The sequence below is a fragment of the Mauremys reevesii genome, linkage group 23, assembly GCF_016161935.1.
Source record: "Mauremys reevesii isolate NIE-2019 linkage group 23, ASM1616193v1, whole genome shotgun sequence".
In the NCBI taxonomy this organism is placed as follows: domain Eukaryota; kingdom Metazoa; phylum Chordata; order Testudines; family Geoemydidae; genus Mauremys; species Mauremys reevesii.
The window spans coordinates 16,362,224-16,386,746 of record NC_052645.1 but is presented as its reverse complement, the minus strand read 5'-3'; the positions used below and the strand labels follow the sequence as shown (position 1 = coordinate 16,386,746).

The 24,523-nt window shown below is 46.2% G+C and overlaps 1 protein-coding gene and 3 non-coding genes across 10 annotated transcripts; all 4 read right to left on the bottom strand.

Annotated features, from left to right (window-relative positions):
• Positions 1-417: 417 nt before the first annotated feature.
• Positions 418-24,495, bottom strand: PABPC4 (poly(A) binding protein cytoplasmic 4). 7 transcript variants are annotated; one of them, XM_039511127.1, is made up of 16 exons: positions 24,388-24,495; positions 20,574-20,796; positions 10,304-10,497; positions 9,386-9,501; positions 8,845-8,984; positions 8,488-8,582; positions 7,760-7,897; positions 7,016-7,111; positions 6,056-6,328; positions 5,657-5,744; positions 4,986-5,105; positions 3,887-4,014; positions 3,058-3,151; positions 2,283-2,413; positions 2,106-2,205; positions 418-780 (listed from the first exon to the last, which is right to left on the bottom strand). In XM_039511127.1, the coding sequence occupies exons 2-15, from the start codon at positions 20,764-20,766 to the stop codon at positions 2,119-2,121; spliced, it is 1,893 nt and encodes a 630-aa protein (XP_039367061.1). In that variant the 5' UTR covers positions 20,767-20,796; positions 24,388-24,495; the 3' UTR covers positions 418-780; positions 2,106-2,118. The 7 variants fall into 7 exon arrangements, 6 of the variants coding, with proteins under 6 accessions (XP_039367061.1, XP_039367063.1, XP_039367064.1 ...); XM_039511129.1 differs by lacking the exon at positions 24,388-24,495 and adding an exon at positions 24,362-24,379; XM_039511130.1 differs by lacking the exon at positions 24,388-24,495 and adding an exon at positions 19,735-19,797 and having other exon boundaries at positions 20,574-20,701.
• Positions 4,704-4,837, bottom strand: LOC120389469. The gene has a single exon (XR_005590944.1). It is a non-coding gene; the product is annotated as a small nucleolar RNA SNORA55 (small nucleolar RNA).
• LOC120389471 lies at positions 6,615-6,750 on the bottom strand. The gene has a single exon (XR_005590946.1). It is a non-coding gene; the product is annotated as a small nucleolar RNA SNORA55 (small nucleolar RNA).
• On the bottom strand, positions 7,254-7,387 carry LOC120389470. Its single transcript, XR_005590945.1, has one exon. It is a non-coding gene; the product is annotated as a small nucleolar RNA SNORA55 (small nucleolar RNA).
• Positions 24,496-24,523: the final 28 nt, after the last annotated feature.

Genomic DNA, 24,523 nt, shown 5'->3' with positions numbered 1-24,523 from the left:
CGTGAAGAATGGTCTGGTATTTTCCACTCTTGCAGTGCCCTGGGATTTTTTAATGGAATGTAATCAGAACCCCTTCTCTATCTTTCATCTGAAAAATGTCTCCCAATACCATTTCAGAGGACTGTGTCCCACCTATGAAATCAACACTATTTCCAATAAAATGGGCTTTCTTTAAAGGTTTACTTTTCAAATACCAACCAGACCCAAACACTGCAGTTTGAAGTCAAAATGTCAAGTGGTATTTTCGCATGGCTATTTGATAGCAGGGATTGTCATGTTGAGACAGAGAGAGAGAAAATAGTGCCATTAAATCACAACTTTAAGTTTTTAAATCATGTGACAATTGCTTAACAGTTTACTTCTGACAAGTAAAAGAAATGCATGTGGTTTGGCACAATAGGCAGGAGAAAAGACCCATTTAATGAAAGGTTTTATTCCTTTATTGATAAAGGCTTTCCAGACTTCGCAAACTAGATTGTTCAGTTAAAAACCAAACCCACAAAAAACTTTCAGTCAGAAATCCTCAATGTCCTGCTTAGAAAAGACAAAGATTAGCTCTGTCCTGGCCACAAAGGAAAAGCTTGCAAACTTAATCCTGGTCTTGGAAACCTAAAGTGTCATGGAATTGACTTTTTAGACAAGATTTTTAAAGATTAATTTACAAAATACAGTATAGCTATGTGATATGTTGCATGGTGTTGAGATCTGCAGGACAGCGAAAGTTATCTCCAAACATCTTGAGCTGATGTCTGTGAAGGGGCTATTTGGCTTCTTTGCATCCTATGAGGGGGGGAAAAAAGGTTAAGAAAATACTAAATTCTCTACAGGCAACAAAGCTCAATCCAGCCCAGTGTGCCAATATTCAAAATTACCAACCCATTAAAAAACCCAAGGGGCAAATTTACTATCTAATTTGCATACTACATTTGTCCTTTATAATGAATTGCCAGATTGGCTGTTGTCATTTTAAAGCGACAGTGTCTCCCGAAATGGAAGATTTCCTATAAATCTTTAGCGCCAGAAGTGGTGATACCCTGTCATAACCGCCTCATATAAAGTGCCTTAATGGTCAGTGTTGTAGCCGAGTTGGTCCCAGGACATGACACACAAGGCAGGTGAGGTAATATCTTTTATTGGACCACAGTAATTCCAGACTAATCTACGTTAGGGAATTTATGAGGGGAAGCTGCTATGGAAAGGCATGTGAAAATCTAGATCAGGGGTCGGCAACCTTTCAGAAGTGGTGTGCCGAGTCTTCATTTGTTCACTCTAATTCAAGATTTCGCGTGCCAGTAATACATTTTAATGTTTTTAGAAGGTCTCTTTCTATAAGTCTATAATATATAACTAAACTATTGTGGTATGTAAAGTAAATAAGGTTTTTAAAATGTTTAAGAAGATTCATTTAAAATTAAATTAAAATGCAGAGCCCCCTGGTACTGGTGGTCAGGACCAGGCAGTGTGAGTGCCACTGAAAAATCAGCTCACATGCTGTCTTTGGCACGCGTGCCATAGGTTACCTACCCTTGATCTAGATGTAGTTTAAGCCACCCATCCACAGGGGCATTCAGAGAAACCGAAAGCCTTACTTAGCAGCTAATTGACAAGAATCACTGGTAACAGTAAGAATTAAAAACACAGTAGGTAATTTTAATTAAAGGTACTTGTCAACTTGGATAAACCTGGGCATTTAGGTGTGCTGTGTCTCCATTTTGCCCTGCCCAAAAATGACTGATGTCTTGTGGCTTTGCTCTTATTTTGATGGATTCTATTCTTTGACATGGATTAATAATTTAATGGTCTTCACAAATCTCATTTCAGTATATTTTTATCCTTCCCTGACAGGCTAGCGGCTGGAGATACTTCAGGAACTCAAGAAACCCGTCTGAAGATGAAATGTGAATGGATCTCTAAAAGAAAAGTTCTGAAGCTTCTACCCTCAAGAATTTCTGTATGCAAAACTGCACTGATCTGCAAGGAGTGGACTGAAATTCTGCTGGAGCCCTAACCCCATTTCTAGGCAGGCTGCACTCCTTACAAACAGTATTCTAGTTACTCTGATACTGAAAGCTTCGGATTGAAGGGGAGGGCAGAGATGCACTCACCAGTCTTCCTGGTTTAAGAGGTAGCAGCAACCACGCCCACCTTCTGGGCAGCTTCCTTCTTGGCTTGGTGAGCCTGCAACACTGCAACAGCCTCCTCCACCTGGGGTAGACAAATGATCAAATAAGATCCATGATCACTCTCCAGCCAAGCCTGCCACGGAGGGCGTGGGAATTTACCTTTGACCGGAGGGATTCTGGAGACTCCAGCATGTGCAGTAGCTCTGAATTGTCAATCTCTAGTAGCATTCCTGTGATCTTCCCCGCAAGGCTGGGGTGCATAGCTTGGATCAGGGGGAACAAACGTTCTCCTAGGAAAGCAAAGGTCAAACAGATGGTCTTTGTAGAGTGCTCTGAGGTGCTTTGCAGCAATTATGACAAAGAGGGAAGGTAAATCACCAGCTTTGAGCCAGGGCATTAACTTTTCATTTCTGTAGCACCTCATCTCAAAACCGTTACAAAGTATATGCACCCAGTACCACCGTGGGATGCTGCCAAACTCAGGGAGAAGGGCAGCCACCAGGTAGACAGCAGCGAAGGCTGTGGAAAATTTTGGCCCAGAATTGCGAGAGGGACTTTACTGTCCATGTAGAGCAGACAAGACACTGGGAAGATCTCCATGTAAACAAACCGAATGCAGTTCAACAAGGCGGAGCCAATAATACTGGAATTGGAAGCTGTGGTGCCAGTGAAATGAACATTTCAAACCCTGATAGTCCCCCCCCGCCCCCCCCGCACTTTTAACCATTATCTGTACACGCATTACAGAAGGGATTTCGCTACAAATGTGTCCAGTTGCTTTCTCAAAAGTGGCTGGAGTGTCCTCATATGTGAAAGACTGATGCTTTCCAACTCCCGTGAAGTGTCCTGAATTAGAATAGGATCACAAGGAATGTGTTTAGCTTCCTTATAGCCCTGGAGGCATTTCTTCCTCAAGAACTATAATGTCACTTACCCAGCATCTGTTTCTGCTCCTGGGGAGGGGCAGCAGCTAGCATAGAAGCAGTTAAAGGTTCCTGTCCCTGTACGTGTACTGCAGGCTGAGGTGCCTGTAAGAAGCAATAGGAGAATTCAGTTGTGACGTGTAAAAGGGAACGGTTGGTTTTTTTGTTTAGCGACAGCAAGAGACTATCTAGCTCCTCCCCAAGGACACAAATAAATCCGTGGCAGAGCCTGTGCAGCTGGAAAGGCCTATGGACAAGACTGGTTCAGTGCTTCACAATCAAGCCTCAAAAAGGAATCCTGGACCTTGGAGGCACGTTGCTTGTAAACGTCCTACGTATGGACAGCTTTAGAGCTGTGAGGTACAGGACTGCTTGATGGGGTAATGTGATGCTGGGACAACAGCAGCACTCAGATTTGCTGTTTAACAATGCAGGGATGTGCCTGGTGGCTTCTGTAGAGGGGTCTAGCTGCATCTTCAAGGATCCCTCGAGAAAGGCTGTGTGCTACCCAGCCTGGCCAAGAGACGACGCGGTGCAGCTGAGGCCAGAGACAAAGTTGGCGGCAAGGACCCAAGAGCATCCCTGGGGGGGGGGAAAAGGGCAAATAAGGGGCCTGCCAGGCTAAACAAGATGATTGGCTTGAGCTGCACAAGCAGAGCTGAGTAAGTGGAGGAGCACAGCCAGCTTCCCAAATTCTGCCATCTCTGTTATCAAAGTAATCTGGCCTTTCTGGGGAAAAAAAAATCCACTTTACAGTCAAGTTTAGCTGTAAAAGCTGCTCCTGTAGCTGCTATGGTCTAACTTTACCATTGCTGGCTGCAACACAGCCCCTCGTATTACCTGCAAAGGCTGTACTGCTGGGTGTGGGCTGCGGACAGTTGAGGCATATTTATAAGGGGGAACTGCTCTGGGAGCTGGGGCAGTTACAGGCGGACGAGGGGCTAAATTCTGAGCTGCAGCGGCGACGCCTGCAAAGGAAGAATAGGATACCAGATTATACACATGCACAGAAGTGTGTGGTACACAAGTCTAAATCCTAGCTTGATGCTAGCAGTGTGGAATTTGTGAACACCCACAACTAAGCACCACCACCGTCTAGCAGCAGAGTTTATTCAATGCAGAGCCAAATACTGGTGCAGAACCCTGTCTTTTTCAGTGACAGGGAGGCAATGGTACCAAGCTAGAGCTCAGTCCTGGATCAAGCAGGACCAAGCCCTGTTTTGCATAAAGCATCCTCGTAATACATATACTTGGAACTAAAATTGTGTGAGGCGCTGCACTAACACAACATAACCGGCAGCTGAACAGGCTCCTTACCTGCCAACTTATTCTGAGCTGTGTAATATTTAGTTTGTCATGTTAGACATAGCTGGGGAAGAGGTTAATTATCCTGCTGCGTGTGTTTCTTCCTGGAGCTTGTAACCCGGGGCCCCAGTCAGAGATTAGTTCCTTTTGTACTACAGTGGAAGAGAGCCGCCGTCACCTCTCTAGAGTTATACCCCAGAAACACTGGGCCACCTTAGGGCGGGGCTTTTCTCCATCACCCTAAACCAATGACAGATGCTGCTTGTGAGACATTTTCTACTTACATCCTCTCCAACAGGGTGAGCTGGACATCTAACTCTGGAGAAACCTCCATCATCACACAGAGGGTAGTAAGTGTTGCAGAGTTGTAGAGACAAGTCCCAATTAAAGTGCAAAGCAACCTGTCTGGATTGCCTCTGCTGTGTTATAGCACCAACTGTCCCCAGACCGGCACTGCACCGCGAGGAATGGGAAAGATTTAGGTGCTCTCTTTACCCTAACTTATGCCACCCAAACGTGGGGCCCTACCATGCCGCCTCTTGCCATCCACATCCGGCATCAGTCTTCAGAAACACAAGAGACTCTGCAGCCCCCGCTTAGACTTGGAGAAGAAAGTAAGAGCTGGACTGCTTACCAACTCTCTGGGCAGCAGCAGGGAGGCCACGCGAGGCCTGAGCATTGCCAGTAGGAGCCAGATGGCGCAGTGCTGGGCGCGGTCCGGACTGGCGCATGGCATTCGGCATTCCTTGGAATCCTGAGAGAGAAAGGCAATGAGAGGAAATTCTCAAAATGATTAGCAGTTCCCGGCCCACCAGCTGGGAGACGTGTGCACGCGTGTCTTGAAGGAGGGAGTCAAGGAAGGGGATTCAATGGAGAAGTCCTCATTGTTGCTGTCATCCTTGCCCACATTGGAAAGAGAGGGAACTGTGGCTCTAGAAACCCAGCAGGCTACACTTGTATGAACACAGGAGACTACAGAGTATGCCCTGGTAAGACAGAGGGTAGTTCTCAGGGACTGGCATGGCAGAGCCCAGATCAACAACAGATGCTATCAGGTGTGTGGATATTGCCTAGCAGGGATTTCAGTCCCCAGAACGGGTGGGTGTCCCTCGCCACCCGGCAGCCCAGCCACGACCAAGAATGACGTCTAGTCTGTTCTTTGCAGGGGAACAATTGCACTTTTCTTCCAACGTCTAGTGGCACAAAAGGGCATCAGACACAGGATCAACAGGAAGTGTGGAGGATAATCAGAGAGTAAGACAAACAGGTGTCTTAAAGCCACAGCTCCGTTTCCAGCACACTCACCTTGAGGTCTCCCCCCTTGCTGCCAGCGTGGGTTAGGTCTCATCTGCGTCATCTGATTGGGTGCATAGTAAGTGGGTCTGCTCTGAGCCTGAAGAGGACCGGAAAAAAACAAACAAACAATGAAGGAGCCATATCTAAACCAGTGATGTAAAATGTTTACAACAGGATTTGATACCCTTCCTGAGCTCAGTGCTCTGTGCCCCAGTGTCACATGACAATAGCAGGCAGCTGGGAAGCCACAGAACGAATCCCCTGGACTAGGTACTTCATATTAGGAGCCGCAGCCTGGCGAAAGGCACAGCAGAAAGACTCAATGGAGTCCTTGCAGCTGCTGCGTCAGAGATTCAAGCCAGGCGATGCTGGTAGTAAAGCCACTCTGACTTACTCAGCTGGGCTTACCTGGGGCACAGCAGGCATGAAGTACCCCCCAGCAGCTGGCTGGAACTGGTTAATGATTGTGTTCGCAGGCAGGGCTCTCATTCCGGCAATGCGCTGCATATACTGATTAGTGAGGTGGGCCTTTCGCTCCTCTTTCCTCTGTGCCAGCGCAACATACAATGGCTTGGAGCCCACGATACGCCCATTCATCTCAGTCACGGCTTTGGTAGCTTCTTCTGGAGAGGAAAAGCAGACGAAGCCAAACCCTTTGCTTCGTCCATCCTCCAGCATCACCTAAAACGGGGATTGACAGAGTGGCAGCATTGTGAAGGCAGGTCCATTCATGAGGGCTTGGCTAGAGTCATAGCAATCTATTCACAATTCAGGGGACTCAAGTACTCAGTGATCTTTCACGTATATCACACGGGAAGGGACTGTTGTCTGGAGGGAGTGGGTCAGCCAGCAATGAATCAATTGTTGCTACTTCCAACGAAACCTCTACTTCCTTCCTATTCCCTGCCAATAAAGAGAAGCTGTATGTTTTACCCTAGTGAATCTCCACAACCTCCGGTCAGAGGAGGAACGTTGCAGAGTTGTAGAGACAAGCCCTCAATGAGGGAGGAAAACCACCTGTCTGGATTTACTCTGCTTTTCTTTTAGCACCATGTGTCCCCAGGCCCACACTGTACTGCAAGGAATGGGAAAGATTCAGGTGCACCTTTTAAACTGCATTCAGTCACTTGAAACACAAGCCAGTTTGCCATTTCCCACCTCCTCAGCAATGAAGCAAGTATTCAATACAATTCTCAAGTAAAAACACATTTTCGTTCCACTGAAATCCACATCTTGACTGGTCAAGATGTTTTCAGTGCTTAAGAGAACCACAGATAAATGAATCACCCTCAACCCCACGCCCCAATTAGATAATGGACCCTCCCATTCAGGCCTTGAAATCTAAGAATCTATAAACCCTGACAATACCTTGGCACTTGTAATAGACCCAAAAGGCGAAAACTCCTTCCTCAGTTTTTCATCATCAATAGTGTCATCTAGGTTCTTAATGTACAGATTAACACCCTAGAAGAGAGAATACTAATACATGAGGCTCACAATATGGAAGACAGCCATACCAATGAAGAAATTGCATATTTAGGGAATATTGAGCAACCACATCTAGCTGCCAAACCCAGATCTCTCTCCCCTAATAACTCAGGGCAGGAAATGTTGCAGAGTTGTAGAGACAAGTCCCAGTGCAAATGGAAAGGAGCCTGTCTGGATTTCCTCTGCTTTGCTGTAGCATCATGTGTCCCCAGTCCTGCACTGCCCTGCAAGGATCAGGAAAGATTTAGATGCAAACTATACCCTGAGCTAGCTTTACCATAAGCCACAACCACAGAAGGTGGCCTGTTCCCTGCTACCTTTTGTCATCCACGTAAGGTGTCAGTCTTCTTAACTGCAGGAGAGACCACATGCTTGACACTTTATGTTGATAGTCCTTACAAAGCCCAGACTTTATTCTCACATGCGACTAAAAATTTCAGTCTGTTGCCATAGCTCTGACCCCTGGATTCCCTCTGCCAATACTAGGCGATTGCCTTTAACTCTAGAGGTCAGTATTGGAAGATGACAATTAAATAAGAATAGGCATGTTCCCTTTAAGTCCACCAGTACACTTCTGCCTGAAGATGGGTCCTGCATCCAGAACAGGAACACACACTGTCCTACCTGGTACCGGCTGATTCTCTCTTGTTTCAGCTGCTCAAACTTCCGTTTCAGCTCTGCCTGGCGCTCTACTTTCTTCTGTGCCCGGCCTACAAATACCATTTTTCCATTAATATCCTTTCCATTCATTTCTTCCACTGCCTGGACAGGGGTTCAAACAGAAAATTCCTGTCAAATGGTGAAAAAGTGGCAGCTACTCCTATTACTACCAGCTTGAGTGCCAGCAATCCATCCCCCTCTCCTGTAGCATTACATTTGTGTTGCATCTAAATAAAGGCCTGGTAAAATACAAACTGAAGCTGTCAGCAGGAACCAGCCTCACACAGCTCACTCTAAATTCCGGACCCGCAGCAGAGAGATGTGAACATACAGATGATTATTCAACCCTTACAGGGACAAATCTTGTAAGACCTACTCTGAGGGAAGAGCATTTCTGAGCATCCTCCCCAACTTCCCTGCACTTTGTCTCCTGGTGTAATGGTCCCTGATCAGATAAAATTCCTGCTATTTATCCAACAGGATACCGTACAGAGATCTAGTCGTTTGGGGGAATGTAGGCTTTAACGTTGAACGTCCAACTTGGTGAAATGCAGAAGCTATTCAACCCAACACTGGACACTCTCAGCTCTAAACTTTTCTGAGGATCAGTGTTCCCCATCCCTACACTAGCTGATGGCTTCCCACACTTACTTCCTTATAAACACCCGACTAGAAAGAAAGCAGTTTCGTACCTTGTTGGCATCTTCATGTTTTTCGAAGCTCACGAACCCAAAGCCTTTGGACTTTCCAGTGGGATCTGTCATCACCTTAACACTCAGTGTCTTGCCTGTTGCCAAGGGACAGAGTTAGCAGGGCATTAGCTACGCTACATTTCCAGGAGAGCTTCTCAAAATCAAAAACTAAAGCCTCACAGAACACCTGGCTTTCTTTCATTCACTTTGTGTCCCAGTCTCTGCCTCCTGTCTGACAACTGCAACTCTCTCTGGATTATCTTGCTTCTCTGTCCTCAGAGTGACTCAGAAGTGGCAGCACTCATGTGAATTACTATGGGGGTACAAGGTTTGCAGCTGCAGCGAGAGTGTATTTACCATATTTGCTGAAGAGCTCCTTTAGTCTCTCATCATCCATGTCATCCCCAAAATTTTTAATATAAACATTGGTGAACTCCTTTGCTTTGGCTCCCAGCTCAGCCTCCCACTCCTTACGGGACTTGAATCTCCCAACAAATCTGAAAAGAAAAAGCGAGAGTCACGGTGAGAAAAAACTCGTTTTCAAGGGTGGGTGTGTGATTTGCAGTGGGCTAAAAGTGAGTGTCTGGTAGGAGCTGGGGGAAGATGCAGCAGGCCAGAGACCAAGCAGAAGAATCAACTGTCCTATGGTGGAGAGGCGGCAGGCCAAAGATGCCCACCCAGCTCTGCAGTGGAGAGTGTAGGGCAAGGATACCCACCCAGCCCATTAGTGGAGAGGTAGCATGTCAAGGCTTGGGCAGGGAAACTCACCAGCCCTGTAGTGGAGAGGTAGCAGGTCAAGGCTTGGGCCAGGAGAACCAGCAGCCTTGTGTGTCCCCTGTTAATACCGAGATGCATCATGGTTCATGCGATCGTTGCTGCTTCTGGCTGTGACACTCACACTTTGCGGTCGTTGAGCAGCATGCCATTCATCTTCTCGATGGCTCTGTCTGCAGCATCCTGGGTCTCAAAGTGCACAAATGCGTAGCCCTTAGAGCCATTCTCATCACACACCACCTACAAGTGATGGAACAAATCAGATCATCAGCTCTGCACTAAGACAGAAAATACTGGTAACAGGATAACAGCAGAGACGTCCTCCGTTTTCCTTGATATACACAGAAGGTCTGACTAAGATAAAAACGGGGTCCTGATTCTTGACTGGGGCTCCTTGGTACAATACAAATAAATAACAAAACCTAAGTACTGGAGAGAAGCATGGTCCAGTGGATAGGAAGTTAGGCTAGGAGACAAGAGACTTGGGTTCTGCTGCTACGCACACTCCCTTGTGAAGGACTCATATCTGTGAATGAAGTGCTCTCCACAAGGATAAGCCTGACCTAGTATTGCTGATGTACTACATACAAAAGCCAGAATCCCAGATTTAAATCATATGCCAGCTACAAGCCAAACATTAACCCACTCTTTCATAGCCTGAAACTTGTGCTCATTAGTATCTTCAACTGCAGAGAACAGCTTTTCCATTTGTTGTGCTCGCACAAGTGGCGTGTCAACAAGGGAAAACAAGTCATGCCAAGGGACAGAGCCAGCAAGGCATTTTAAGAAGAGGCTTTCAAAGCTGGGCACAGCTTTGTGCCTTGACGATCAAGATCAAGTGTAACTTTAATGATCCTCCCTCTTCTGCTCAGCTATGTCCTTTTCTGCTCTGCTTTTGGAGATTCCCTTGCCCAAGCATGGTGGACATCCCCACTTTCCATCTCTTGTCGTGTGTGTTTAGTTGGATCAAGTAAGTGCGATGGAAGGTGGATTCTTAGACAAAGGTGGGTGTTCAGGGCTTCGGGAAGGTACCAAGTCTCACCTTGCAGGACAAAATATTCCCAAATGCTGAGAACGTGTCATAAAGTGCCTTGTTGTCTATGGATTTGTCCAGATTCTTGATGAAGACATTCCCAACCCCCGACTTCCTCAGAGAGGGGTCCCGCTGAGACCACATAATGCGGATGGGTTTGCCTTTGATCACATCAAAGTTCATGGTGTCTAGAGCACGCTCAGCTGTGAAGAGAAGAAAGTCAGGAAGAACAAGCTTCTGCAGCATGGCAAAGGAGAAAGATCGCTGCTGCATTAGTACTACAGCTTTCTTTGAATCACTTCCAGTTTATGTAGTCTCCTGAACACTTAAAGGACAAGGCCTAGGTGATATCCTTTGGCCAGTGAATCCATTGGCCAACTGACCTTTATTGTAAGATTAGACATTTAAAAATAAAAGACTCCATTGCCTATTTTAAATTGACGTATTTGCAGCTAGGTCATTAGACATGTTTACAAGACTACATTAAAACGGGTTTAGTATAGATTATTTTTCACAAGAGTAATGGCATAGTTTAGCAATCAGAAGACAGGACTGGGAATCAAGACACCTAGGCCTTGTCTCACCTTGGAAAAATAATTTTGTTTTTCCTAGAGCTAACTTGGTTGAAAATAAAGGCCTGTTTTCCTAGTCTAGACCTGCCCCCTGTCCTACCACTAACTCACTGAATAACTGAGCCTTAGCATCCCTCTAAGCAAACGTCAGGTATTTACCTACTTTTGTAAAGTGCTTTGATATCTGGGGTAAAACATGTCACGAGTACAAGAATGGGTTAGGACGAAGTGACCCAAGGAGGTCTTCTTCTTCTACATGGAGACAGACAGGAGAAGTTGTTTTCCTGAGGGAGAGGGAAGGCATGGTGGTAGGAGCCAAGGGGACAGACTGGATGATGCATCTTTAATATTTACACATATTCAGTAGGGCTGTTGATTAATCGCAGTTAACCCATGCGATTAACTCAAAAAAAAATAAATCACGATTAATCAGTTTTAATTACACTGTTAAACAATAGAACAACTGAAATTTATTAAATATTTTTGGATCTTTTTCTACATTTACAAATATATTGATTTCAATTACAACACAAAATAGAAAGTATACACTGCTCACTTTATATTATTTTTAATTACAAATATTTTCTCTAAAAACAACAAAATAAATAGTATTTTTCAATTAACCTCATACAAGTACTGTAGTGCAACCTCTAACGTGAAAATGCAACTTTCAAATGCCATAAGAACATAAGAAAGGCCGTACCGGGTCAGACCAAAGGTCCATCTAGCCCAGTATCTGTCTACCAACAGTGGCCAATGCCAGGTGCCCCTGAGGGAGTGAACCTAACAGGCAATGATCAAGTGATCTCTCTCCCATCCATCTCCCCATCTCCACTGGGACAGAGAGGGGGGGGGGACACCATCATCCTATCCATAATAGCCATATGGACTTAGCCACCATACCATGAATTTAGTTATCCAGTCCATTTATAGTATCCTATAGTCCTACTCTTCCTCAGGTCTCAGGTAAGGAGTTGTTGACTGTTGAAGAAGAAGCTAGAAGAAGAAGAATTTCAAATGTCGATTTTTTTTGTTTCATAACTGCACTCAAAAACAAAACAATGCAAACTTTAGAGCCTACATGTCCACTAAGTCCTACTTCTCGTTCAGCCAATCATTAAGACAAACAAGTTTGTTTACATTTATGTGATATACTGCTGCCCATGTCTTATTTACAATGTCACCAGAAAGCGAAAAAAGGCGTTCACATGGGACTTTTGTAGATGGCATTGCCATTCCAGAGGACATGCTTCCATGCTGATGACGCTCATTAAAAAAATAATGCATTAATTAAATTTGTGACTGAACTCCTTGGGGGAGAATTGTATGTCTCCGGCTCTGTTTCACCCGCATTCTGCCATATATTTCATGTTATAGTAGTCTTGGATGATGACTCAGCACATGCTCACTTTAAGAACACTTTCACTGCAGATTTGACAGAACGCAAAGAAAGTATCAATGTGAGATTTCTAAAGATAGCTACAGCACTTGACCCAAGGTTTAAGAATCTGAAGTGCCTTCCAAAATCTGAGGGGGATGAGGTGTGGAGCATGCTTTCAGAAGTCTTAAAAGAGCAACACTCCGATGTGGAAACTACAGAACCCAAACCACCAAAAAAGAAAATCAACCTTCTGCTGGTGGCATCTGACTCAGATTATGAAAATGAAAACGTATTGGTCTGCATTGCTTTGGATTGTTATCGAGCAGAACCCATCATCAGCATGGATGCATGTCCTCCGGAATGGTGGATGAAGGGACATATGAATCTTTAGCGCATCTGGCATGTTAAATATCTTGCAACTCTGGCTGCAACGGTGCTTTAGGAACGCCTGTTCTCACTTTCAGGTGACGTGAACAAGAAGCAGGCAGCATTATCTCCTGCAAAGGTAAACAAACTTGTATGTCTGAGCGATTGGCTGAACAAGAGGTAGGACTGAGTGGATTCATAGGCTCTAAAGTTTGACATTGTTTTATTTTTGAATGCAGTTATTTTGTACATAAGTCTACATTTGTAAGTTCTACTTTCATGATAAAGAGATAAGCACTACAGTACTTGTATTTGCTGAATTGAAAAATACTATTTTTGTTTCTTACAGGGCAAATATTTGTAATAAAAATAAATATAAAGTGAGCACTGGACATTTTGTGTTTTGTTGTCATTTGAACATGTAGAAAACATCCAAAAACATTTAAACAAATGGTATTCTATTATTGTTTAACAGTGTGATTAATCGCGCAATTAATCACAATTCATTTTTTTTAATTGCTTGACAGCCCTCAATATTCAATACTCTGCACTAAATCCTCCTAACACCTTGTATGGCCTAGCTTACACTCGAAACGATTTGCCAGTATAGCTATACCAGGAAAGCCTTCTGGTGGAGGCACAATGTTTCTGCTAGCATGGCTTATAGCAGTTTCCCTAAAGAAATAAATCATATCCACAAAAGCACTTTGCTAGTATAAGTCTACACTAGACTTCCGCCAACATAAAAATGTTGTAAAATCATACCCCCAACCAACATTGCTATACCAGGGTAGCTGCAGTTATGCTGGCAAAAAAGTCCTTTTGCTAGTATCGCTTATTCTGTTTGGGGAACTGGTTTAAGCTTTACCAGCAAGAGAATTCCTTTGCCAGTTGAAGCTGTATTTTCACAAGGGGGTTTCCTGGTATAGTTCTACCAGTAGATCTATGCTGGCAAACCCTGTTAACAGCAAATGAGGCCTAAGAGAAGAGGGATTATTCTCCTTGTTGGTGCAGGGAGAGGTACATAAACATGTAATATGGTGGGGCAAAAATGGTGCTTTAGTAACCCACTCTAAAGATCGCATCAGAGAGGAATAAGAAAAATCAGAAAGAAATCTGCATATGCTATATTGTAAACAGAGAAGTGTATCCGTCTAAATTCTAAAACGTCAGCAATGTAGATTGACTGAACCCAATGTAACCCCCTACGGGATTCTATTTCTGTTATCCACTGGTGTATTAAAAGGACCATTACATATGCACATCAGGATCTTGTTCATAAAATTAAGATGCTCAGGACACACTTCTATGCCAGAAAATACTCCGACAGTATGCAGGGGAAGAGAAAGAGGACACTAATTCCCAGTATGAAGCAGGGGAAAAAAAGAGGACGGACCTGCATTAAATCAAAGAATAGTCATGAGATAAGAAACCTATCTTCTCAGGTTTGTTTGGCTTCCTTTCAGCCCACTTTCACCCACATACTAGAGTAAAAACCTCTGAACTGGATTTGACGTTCCATTTTTTTTTTTTTTGGATGGATGATTTTCCATATTTAGATTCAGGGCCTCAAAGAAGTAAAGATTGTTGGCTACACCATAGCAGCAGCAAATTCAAGAGAAGTGTGATTTTGATTGTCTGCTGGCTACACATGCCACTTATTGATCTCTAGCTGCAGATGAAAGAGGATCTAGAGAATCCAACATTTTCTATGCAATAAATTAGCTCATGGATTATCTTCATGTCAGCATGGAGCTCAACCACCACAACATATACAACAAAAGTCACCAAGACCCCCTTGAAATATGAGTCTATTTGAACTCCTATTTGTAGAAATGTTTCTTAAGTGGGAAGTTTCCATCTGCTACAGAAATGGCTTTTCTTTTTGAGTGTTGTCACACGCTCCCATTCTCCTCACACAGCTGAAACTCCCCTCTCACTTGTTCCTGAACTACGCACTTGCAAAGGAAAGTGAACATGTAAAATTGTATAAGAGGGGCTCAGCTAACTTTGTTTAGTCAAAAGGGTTCAATTCAACTAACCGGCGTACTCAATTTATTCCTCAACTGCTACAGTCTGAATCAATGCCATTCTTTCAGCAATGTGCAGTTTACCACCGTCCATTTCCAGTAGGCACTTCAAAAGGCAACTCAGTCCAGCTTGTTGAATTTGGCAGCATTTATTTATAGCAGGGAGAGGTCCTCCAGAGGCATGTGTTGGCAAGGACACAAACTAATAGTATACACCATTTGTAGCTGAAACAGGACTCCTGTTGAAAGGTGACAAGCAGTTTGAAGCAAAGGCACGCAATCAGAATGAATTCTGAAACTCTATGACAATTACTGAGCCACAGACTAGTTAGGATCCTACTCGCATTATTTCAGCTCTTCTACTGTTACTAGCTAGGAGCAGAACTTGTGCTGCTGCTGTCTCTGTTAATACATTAGGCCACAGTATCACTGTCTGCTGCTTGAAGTCGGTTTAAAGACCCCTTGTGAGCATTACAGTGAGTGGTCCGAAATAGATTCTCCCGGTGCTTTAGGGAAGTTTACATCTCCATCTGTGGATATGACAAAGCACAATCACACCATTTTAGTGAACGGGCATGAGTGGCTTGAATTAGCCCAAAACCCCACCTCTGATTCATTTCCCTGAACTAGAAAAACACTTCCAACATTTACTTCTATTTAGGCCAAAGCTTCAGCCACTTCAATCCCTGTGTCTGTTTCTCTCCTACGGATTCCTGTCATCCTTCCAGCACAGTCATCTGCAGCTGACACAGTGCTGCAGCATACTCACTTTTCTAACTGACTAACCCACCACTCTTTTCCGTTTCATGCCTGTTCCTAGTGAAAACTACTGAGACACTCCCTGCCGGACAGTAACACCCCCTTCCCCACTCTCTGATCAAGTGCTGAAACAATGCTGGAGTTCGCCACTGCAGTTAAGGCTCATAAAGGCGGGTAACTACAATGCAAAGTTTCAGCCATCAGAGAGCCAGTACTAGAGTTTTACTCTGCAAGGAAAGCTGCCCCAGGGACCTTCTGTCCCTGTTTATTACCACTGTGTCTTTAAAAAAAAAAAAAAGAGCCGGAGTTCAGCCACTCTGATTTATTTACCACTGGTGAGTTTAAGACTGTTTAGGCTCATTCTCTCTGCTTTTCTGTATGTTACTTGACCACAACTCATGTTAAACTCTAGAAAGTCAATGAATTGATTCTTCATTCAATGTCCTTGAAGAAAGATTTCAAATACAGTTTGGGTCGTCCTAATGGGGGAGGCTCGCAAAAGAACTTCTTTGTAGACGAAATGTTGGGTATTGTCAGCGATGCTGACGGAGGAATAATTGGACATGAATAATTCATGGGCCCATGACAAGTGCTGGTGGGGCTCAGTTAGAGAAGGACACTGAAGGAGGTAAGTCGTCCTTTACATACAAACTTCCCCAAGCTTTCTTAGCCCTGGTCTACACTACAAAGTTAGGCGATGTCGACATTGGCAATTGAACGACAAAACTTTTGTCTTTCATTGGTGTTAAACCCCCACCTCCCGAAAGACAAAAATTTTTTGCCACAACAAGCGCCAGTGTGAACGGGGCGTTGCCGGCAGGAATGCCACTCATTGGGGATGGAAGTTTTTTGTTAGCAGGAGAGCCGACAAACAGCGGCTACGCTGCACGACTTTTAGCAGCACAGCTGTAGTGACACAGCCATGTCGCTAAAAGCTGCGTAGTGTAGACACAGCCTTATATTGGTATTACCATGTTGCTCAGAGGTGTGGAAATCCACACCCCTGAATGACACAATTATACCAACCTAATTCCCAGCGTAGACAGCCTGGCAGGGAGGTGGAGTACCTACATTCTTATCAGAGAGAGAAGGTGGGTGAGGTAATATCTTTTATTGTGCCAACTTGCAATAAAATAGATTACCTCACCCACCTTGTGTCTCTAATATCCTGAGACCTTTTGCAAGCCGATCACATTGTACAGTTGTGGAAAAGCCTCCCTTCAGAGATTTCTGGAAATATACTCACTGTCTCAACAATAAGAACCAAAAGTCAACAGACTGGTCACACTCCATTCCATCTGTTGACTTTTCGTTAAGATTCTTTGGGGGAATGATTTCTCTTCCCATGGGCTTCTGTAACAACTTAGCTATACATACAAGTCCATATGAAAGCTTGTCTGTTGACTTATTACTGTGTTTTTAAAACAAACAAAAAAACGCACCTGGCCATGCCAGACTATGAAAGCTGAACTACAGCTAATCACACATGAACATTCAATTCCTCTTCTAATTATGAAGCTGAAAGAATTTTCTTCAGTGTTTTAATAAGAACCACGTTAAAGGCCATGGTTATCAACCTAACCATCAGCCAGAATACTGGAGCATTGTCTTGGTCAGTCTACCTTCTTTTATTAGTTGTCCCCTGAAATTAGTGGGTTTCTGAGGCCCCACAGATCCTCCCCTTAGGCTGGGGGGGGGAGGGATCCTTTAGCATTGGGCGGGCCCAAAAACCCAATAGATACAACAGGCTCAGGATTCGACAGTCACCCATTACTATGCCATGGAGATGTGTAATCTAAGGCAGTATTACTCTCTCCCCAAGAACAACCCTTCTCCAACAGGCATATCTTTGATGTTGGCCAGCCAAGGCAGTGGCCACCCAGAAAAATCACTATTCCACTACCTGGTACCCTAACTAGCTAATAAAAAAGTATGTAAAAAAGCAGGTGGTCTGCACTTTAGATGCAAGTGTCCTGGGTATAGGAATCATGGGCTAGTGATTACCACACAGGACTGCAAGCGAGTTCTAACTCTGATTCCTTGTTCTGATAAAGACTTGCCACATGACCTTGGGCAAGTCAACTTCTGAGCCACAGATTCTCTGCCTGTAAAATGAGACTATTTTCCTCACAGAGAGGTAGAGGCATGATTGATCTGTATCTGTAAAGCACTTTGATCCTTGAATGGAAGGTTCCATGGACTATTATAGATTCTTTGCTCAATTCTTTATTACTATTTCATATGCATTGGAAAAACATCTGCAAGTACTTTGAATACAACTTCTAAACAAGCAGTCTGTTCTCCCTAGAACTCCGGGGAACACTTTTACCTTGTGCTAAAATGCTACTTTGTAACATCTTACAATAATATTCAAACCATAAGAGATCGCTTACAGCAACAATATGGCAAATAGCACTGTGGCAAACTGCAGTACTACACGAGCATCCTTCCTTCTCTGTGTTGATACTAATACACCTCTCTCTCGATATAACACCGTCCTCGGGAGCCAAAAATTCTTACTGTGTTATAGGTGAAACCGCGTTATATCGAACTTGATTTGATCCGCCGGAGCACACAGCCCCGCCCCCCCAGAGCACTGCTTTACGGCGTTATATCTGAATTCGTGTTATATCGGGTGGCGTTATATCAGGGTAGAGGTGGATGCCATCTTTAAAGGGGAAAACAAGAACTCTTTTTCTGCTCTTCCATGACAAGTCTTGCTTACGAAGAGATTGTGATGTGCCACCAATGGTCTTGTCTTTCCAAAGGGTTTGACAATATTCTGTTTACTGAAGCAGCCGTCTCTTGCTCATGCAGCCGAACAGCATGTGTAGCAGGGATCACCACGTAGGAGAAATTCAAAGCTCTTCAGAAGAGATCTTTTTCATGAAAACAATGGGAATTTGGTGGTTTCTCCTTCCCGTACATTTCTCAGTGACAAGGCTTCCCATGTTTTAGTCATTTGGCCTCCTTAACCTAGAAGTAACTAGACACTTGCTGCTGTGCCAGAGTATTACTTCAGCAGAGACTTTCTAGAATGCCTGCTGCCTTACTGGGAGCCAAGTATGAAGCAACCCCACCCTCAAATACCTGCCTATTTATTGCAGTGAAAAGTGATCTTGAAGTATATTGGAAAGCCACCTGTCTTCTACTTTTTATGCATGACAGGGCATTTTTTTTAATAGATCACAGAGAACACATAACAAATCACTCACATACACTCTAAAAAGGCAACACTTTGCCCCTTATAGTTTCAGTTTGCTTTCATAGTACTCAAGGGCCCCTTTAAAACTGTCCTCTGCTCTACTCCCTTCTCAGCTTTAGGAAAGCTACAGTGAGAAAAAGTTTGCATCGCTACATTTTCCTGCATCACTTCCTTTCTTCTGATGGATACTCAGACTACATCTCTGTGTTCATCTAATCTGAGGTCTGACTCCCACTTGGCCTTGTTTCCGTTGCCCATTTTTTCCCCAGCCCCGAGAGGGAGATAATACCTACCTCTCCCAGCTTAGGAGGATCAGTTAATGTTTACAAGGTGCTGTGAACACAAAAGTGTTCTATAAGAGGTAATGACACAGGAAGTTACAGGACTAAGAAGAGACCCATGTGTACAACCGCAGCCTCTCTCTAATCCATCCCTTCTTGCTGTGAAGTCTTAAACCACATCGTACATTGCTTGGCCTGTGTATGAAGCAACTCCAAAGGCTCCACGTATGAAAAAAATCATCGGGCTATGAGGCAGCTTTTTAGTAACACGTCAATAGGCAGGAGCAGAAGAGCCATTCAAAGCAATCAGCACCACTGGGGAAAGAGGGGAAGGTGCTACTCTGGGGTCTCACGTATCAGGAGACAAGATGAAAACCCAGGGCAGCATAAAATCAGGGCCACACTATTCCAGACAAGAATTCAGCCCAGTAGGCTCTGCTTCTCAATAGGTTTAGCGGAATATATCCGTTATGTAGTAACTATTCTATTTATTACAGATTAGAAAGCTCATGATTCAAGAACCATGTATTCATGTATTCCTTTGGTGAATACAAGACTGTATTCTTCAATCTGAATCTAACGGATACAATAGAGTTCACTTGTAGTAGAAGTTTGTGCTGTTGCAAACTAATTCTGGATTAAAGTTAAAAGTTCACCACTCTAGAGGCTTACATCATGTAAAGATGCTGCTAAGTCACAGCCCTTAGGTGTCTGTAATGCAAGACTGCGGGGACTAGGGCAGACAACGCTGACCCAGCTTTTTCTCTGGATATGGACATATTCAACATTGACTTCCTCTGCCCCATCCTTCTCAAAGCTCTGCTGCTGTGGGCCAAAGATACCTACCTTGAACATAGCCTAAGCCAGGCAAGGCTCCATCAGCGCTTCATGTGAGCTGGGTGTGTATTCCTTTTTAAAAGGGTAGAAAAAGCATCAGTAAATGCCGCATTTCAACTTCACGACCAATAGCAAACTAGAGCAGCCAACAGACAGTTTACCCACGGTATGTCTATACTGCATTTTAAAACCATGACAGAATCTTAGAGCCAGGGAAGGGGGTGGGGTCAGGGCCTGAGCCCAAACATCTACACTGCTGGTTATAGTGCTGTTGCAGGAACCCCAGTCTGTGGATCCAGGCTCTGAGTCTCGCTGCCATGGGTTTTACAACTCAGTGTAGATATACCCCCAGACATTACAATCCTCAGCCCACTGCACCTCCCAAGTCTCACGTAGAGGGTGGGAGTGGGAAGATTCCTTTACAGTCATTCGGACTGAAGGTCTGACCAGATGCTGACTAGCCTTCAGCTTCCTTCAAGGTGGCTGACTGGATAAAGACCCAGGCACGCAGCTTAACGCAGGACAATTCAGGGAGGGAAAACGAGGAACATTTCATTCTCAAATGAGTCAGGAAAAAGCGAGTCCATGGAAGCTGCTTTTTGGCAAACAGAAGTACTACTTATCTGCTTCACAGAGGTGTTGTGAAGATTTGTTAATGTTTGCAAAGGACTCTGAAGAGGTGAAGTGGTTAATATCATTCCAACTTCATAACCAAGTAGCAGAGCTGCCATGAAGCGGCTTGCCCCTGCCATTCTCATTCACAGCTAGGTGACTGTATGGGAACTTGTACAAACAGCAAAAACAGTTCCGAGAAAAAGAAGAGGGATAGGCATTTATGTCCAACTTACCATCAGCTGGCTGCTGGAAGTTGACATAGGCATATCCCAGGGAGCGACGGGTGATCATATCCCTGCAGACTCGGATGGAGAGTACAGGCCCAGCAGGGCTGAACTTCTCATACAACATGGCCTCGGTGACATCAGGGTGCAGGTCGCCCACATACAATGACGCCATCGGGTAGCTACTAGCAGCCGTATTCATCTTCCACTCAGCACGCACTCCCACCAGAAACTAATTTGTTTTTAAAGGTTTTTTTTTGTTTTTAAAACAAAGTTTTAGAAACTAAAACGGAATTTACAATTATATATATATATATTTTAAAAATCACTAATTTTGGCTAAGGGAAAATGAAGTGGGAACAAGGGGTGGGTGGTCCCCCTCAGGGCAGAAGGAAGTAGAGGCCAATGGGAAGTCAGGATAAGAGCAGAGTGCTCTTGACTTGGATTGGGGGTTCGTGCAGCAGATTGGGGGTTCGTGCAGAAGAAGCTTGTGGGGATTTTGGGGGTGGGGATAGAATGGTGCAGAAGAGGTGTGTTTGATTATCTCAGGCCCTGGGAGAGGAAGAGGGGAAGCAGCTGGATAGATAAAAGGCCTGGAAATAGGCAAAAAAATGTAAGCCTTCCACAAGCAAGGAGTTCAAACCCCACCACCCACCCAACAACTAAATCCAAGGCCTCCTCCACACAGTGGAGTTTTTCCACTTTGCCTTTGTTTCAAAAAGCAAAATGTCAATTAAAAAAAAGAAGCGTTTCTCTTTTTTAAATATATTATTTTTTTCTTCCAAATCCTTCAGACCCAAAGTCTGAGGCTGCTGTGTTATTTCATTTTCTGAGATAAAAAAAACTTGGACAAAAATAAAATAAACTTTGCAATATATAGTTATAGGGTTTTTTCCCTTTTTCTTTAAAAGGAAAAAGATATGTCGCTATTTTTATATAAAATATACTCCGGTTCCTCGGACTAGCCTAATAAATACTGGTTTGGAGGAGCCAGGCAGGGAGCCATGGGCAGCTCCTTTCCCGAGGGGAGGACACGCGTGCGATGGGTGGCACAGACAGACAGACACACACGATCAGGGGGGAGGGGAAGGGCAGAGACCCACGTGGAGCGAAGAGGGCGCAGACAGACAGACAGCCGAGGGCTGGAGCCGTGAAAAAACACCGAAGGGCCAGGGGCCAAAGGGACAGACAGCCGGACCGGGCCTGGGAGACGGACACACCCAATAGACGGGTGGGAGAGAAACGTGGGACCTGGACAGATCCACGGACCAGGGGCGGGAACCGAAGGGGCTGGACGGACACACAGACGGGGTGGGGGGAAGAGAGGAGGGAACCGGACAGACCCACGGACCAGGGGGAGGGGGTGGAAGAACCGGACAGACCCACGGACCGGGGGCGAAGGGACCGGACCGACACCCGGACCGGGGGGATTGAGGGGCCGGACTGACACACGGACCGGGGGGGGGCCGGACCGACACAGGGACCGGGGGAGGGGCCGCACGGACGGGGAGGGGGAAGGGCCGCACGGACCCGGGGGGGAGGGGCCGCACGGACACACGGACCCGGGGGGGAGGGGCCGGACCGACACACGGACCGGGGGGGGGAAGGGCCGCACGGACACACGGACCCGGGGGGGGTCGGGCCGGGTCGACACGCAGACCCGGGGGGGAGGGGCCGCACGGACACAGGGACCGGACCGACACACGGACCCGGGGGGGGGAGGGGCCGCACGGACCGGGGGGCGCCGCTCTCGCCCCGGCGCTGGCTCGTTTCTTGGGAGTATTTTTTTTCTCGGGTTTTTGCGATTTTTTTGGGTTTTTTGGTTTTTCTGGGCGGCGGCGGGAGCGCGGCGGGGCCCGACACCGACTCACGCGCTGCGGCCAGGCGGGCGGAGAGGCGGCCGGGGGCCGGGGAGCCCCCTTTATACCCGCTCCCCGGGGTGAAAGGGCCGCCGTGCCGCGGAGAGGACACGGGCCGGCGGGGAGCGACCCGCCGCCGCACCGCAGGGAGGGGCCGCCCGCTGCAGCGACCCCTGGCGGCGCAGGAGCGGCTCCCAGCCGCCCGGAGGCCCGCCCGGCCCCGGGAGGGGGGACCTGGCCCTGCACTGCGGGCACCGCCACCTGGAGTCCTCCCCGCAATCCGGGCAGCACCCCCCCAATCATTCACCCCTCTCCAGTAATCTGGGGGTACCCTCACACCCCACATGTGGGCAGCACCCCCCCAATCATTCACCCCTCTCCAGTAATCTGGGGGCAACCTCACACCCCACATCTGGGCAGCACCCCCCCAATCATTCACCCCTCTCCAGTAATCTGGGGGTACCCTCACACCCCACATCTGGGCAGCACCCCCAATCATTCACCCCTCTCCAGTAATCTGGGGGTACCCTCACACCCCACATCTGGGCAGCACCCCCCCCAATCATTCACCCCTCTCCAGTAATCTGGGGGTAACCTCACACCCCACATCTGGGCAGCACCCCCCCAATCATTCACCCCCCTCTAGTAATGTGGGGGTAACCTCACACCCCACATCTGGGGCAGCACCCCCCCCAATCATTCACCCCCCTCTAGTAATCTGGGGGTAACCTCACACCCAATCCCCCACATATCTGGGCAGCCCCCCAAATCATGAACCCCCCTCCAGTAATCTGGGGTTACTTTACACCCAATCCCCCACACATCTGGGCAGCCCCACAAATCAGGACCCTCTCTCCAATAATCCACAACAACCCCCTTCACCCAAACCTCACACACATATAGGACAGACCCCTGAAAACAGGACCTCCTTGCCAATAATCCAGGTTGACCCTCCCAAACATCACACACACATCAGGGTAGCCCCCCAAACCCTGACCTCCTCCAATAATCTGAGGTAACCTCATGCCCAAACCCTCATGCACACATCAAACCTGCCCCACCCCCCAAAACTTGGATTCTTCCTCCCCAGCAATCCTGGGTAACCTATCCAGGCAGCCATCTCAAAACCTGACCCTCTTCAACAAACCAGGCAAACCCTAACTCAAATCCTCTCTCTCTTTCTCTCTCTAAACCAGGAGCAACACCTACACTCAAATCCTGAGCAGAGCATCCCTGAGAATCCAGGGACATGACCCCACTCAAATTATAAGAACTGCTCACCAACAATGCAGAGGGTAAAATCCCCCCAAATTCTGACATCCCCCCCTTTCCCCAGCAGTCCAGGGGCAAAATCCCAAATCTTGACACCTCCCCCAAGACAACAGAAGTCAATTCCCACTCCCTGCCCCTGAAAAATCCTACTAATCTACCTGCTCCTAAAATCTGACCCCTGCAGTCAGGGGACAATTTCTCACCAAAATCCTGACAACCCCAGAACACCCTCTCCCCCACGACCCCGTGTACACATTCTGTCATTCCCACTTCTTCAAAAGTCCAGGGGCAAACCCACTTTCATTCCTCTCCTGATTATTGTCCCCACACCAAATTGGGGCAAATCTCCGCCCAGACCAATTCTGACACCCTTCACCCCACAAAACACATGGGCAAAGTCCTGACATTCACTTTTCCTCTACAAAACCCCATCCAAATCCTTGCAATTCCCTTTAACTTGGCCATTCCTGCCCTCCTTCCAACTGTCGAAGGCCATCCCCGCCCCAAATCCTGTCAGTCTACCTCCCTATGCCAATTCTGGGGCAAAGTCCTACCAATAACCTCCCCCATGCCTCCTCTGGGCTAAGGACAACCCACCACACAAATCCTGACAGTCTTTCCAACCCTCCTCTCAGCTGCATGGCAACAAAATATACCCCCACATACCAATCCCCCCTTCACTCAAGTTATACCAAAAGTGTGTTGCCTCTGCATGGGGAGAGCGGAGCTGAATATTTGTAATGCCACTGAGATAAATTCCTAGCCAGGAGCCGATGCCGTCCCGTTAGCCAGTGAAGAGATGGAAATGTTGGAACCAGAAGATTCCAT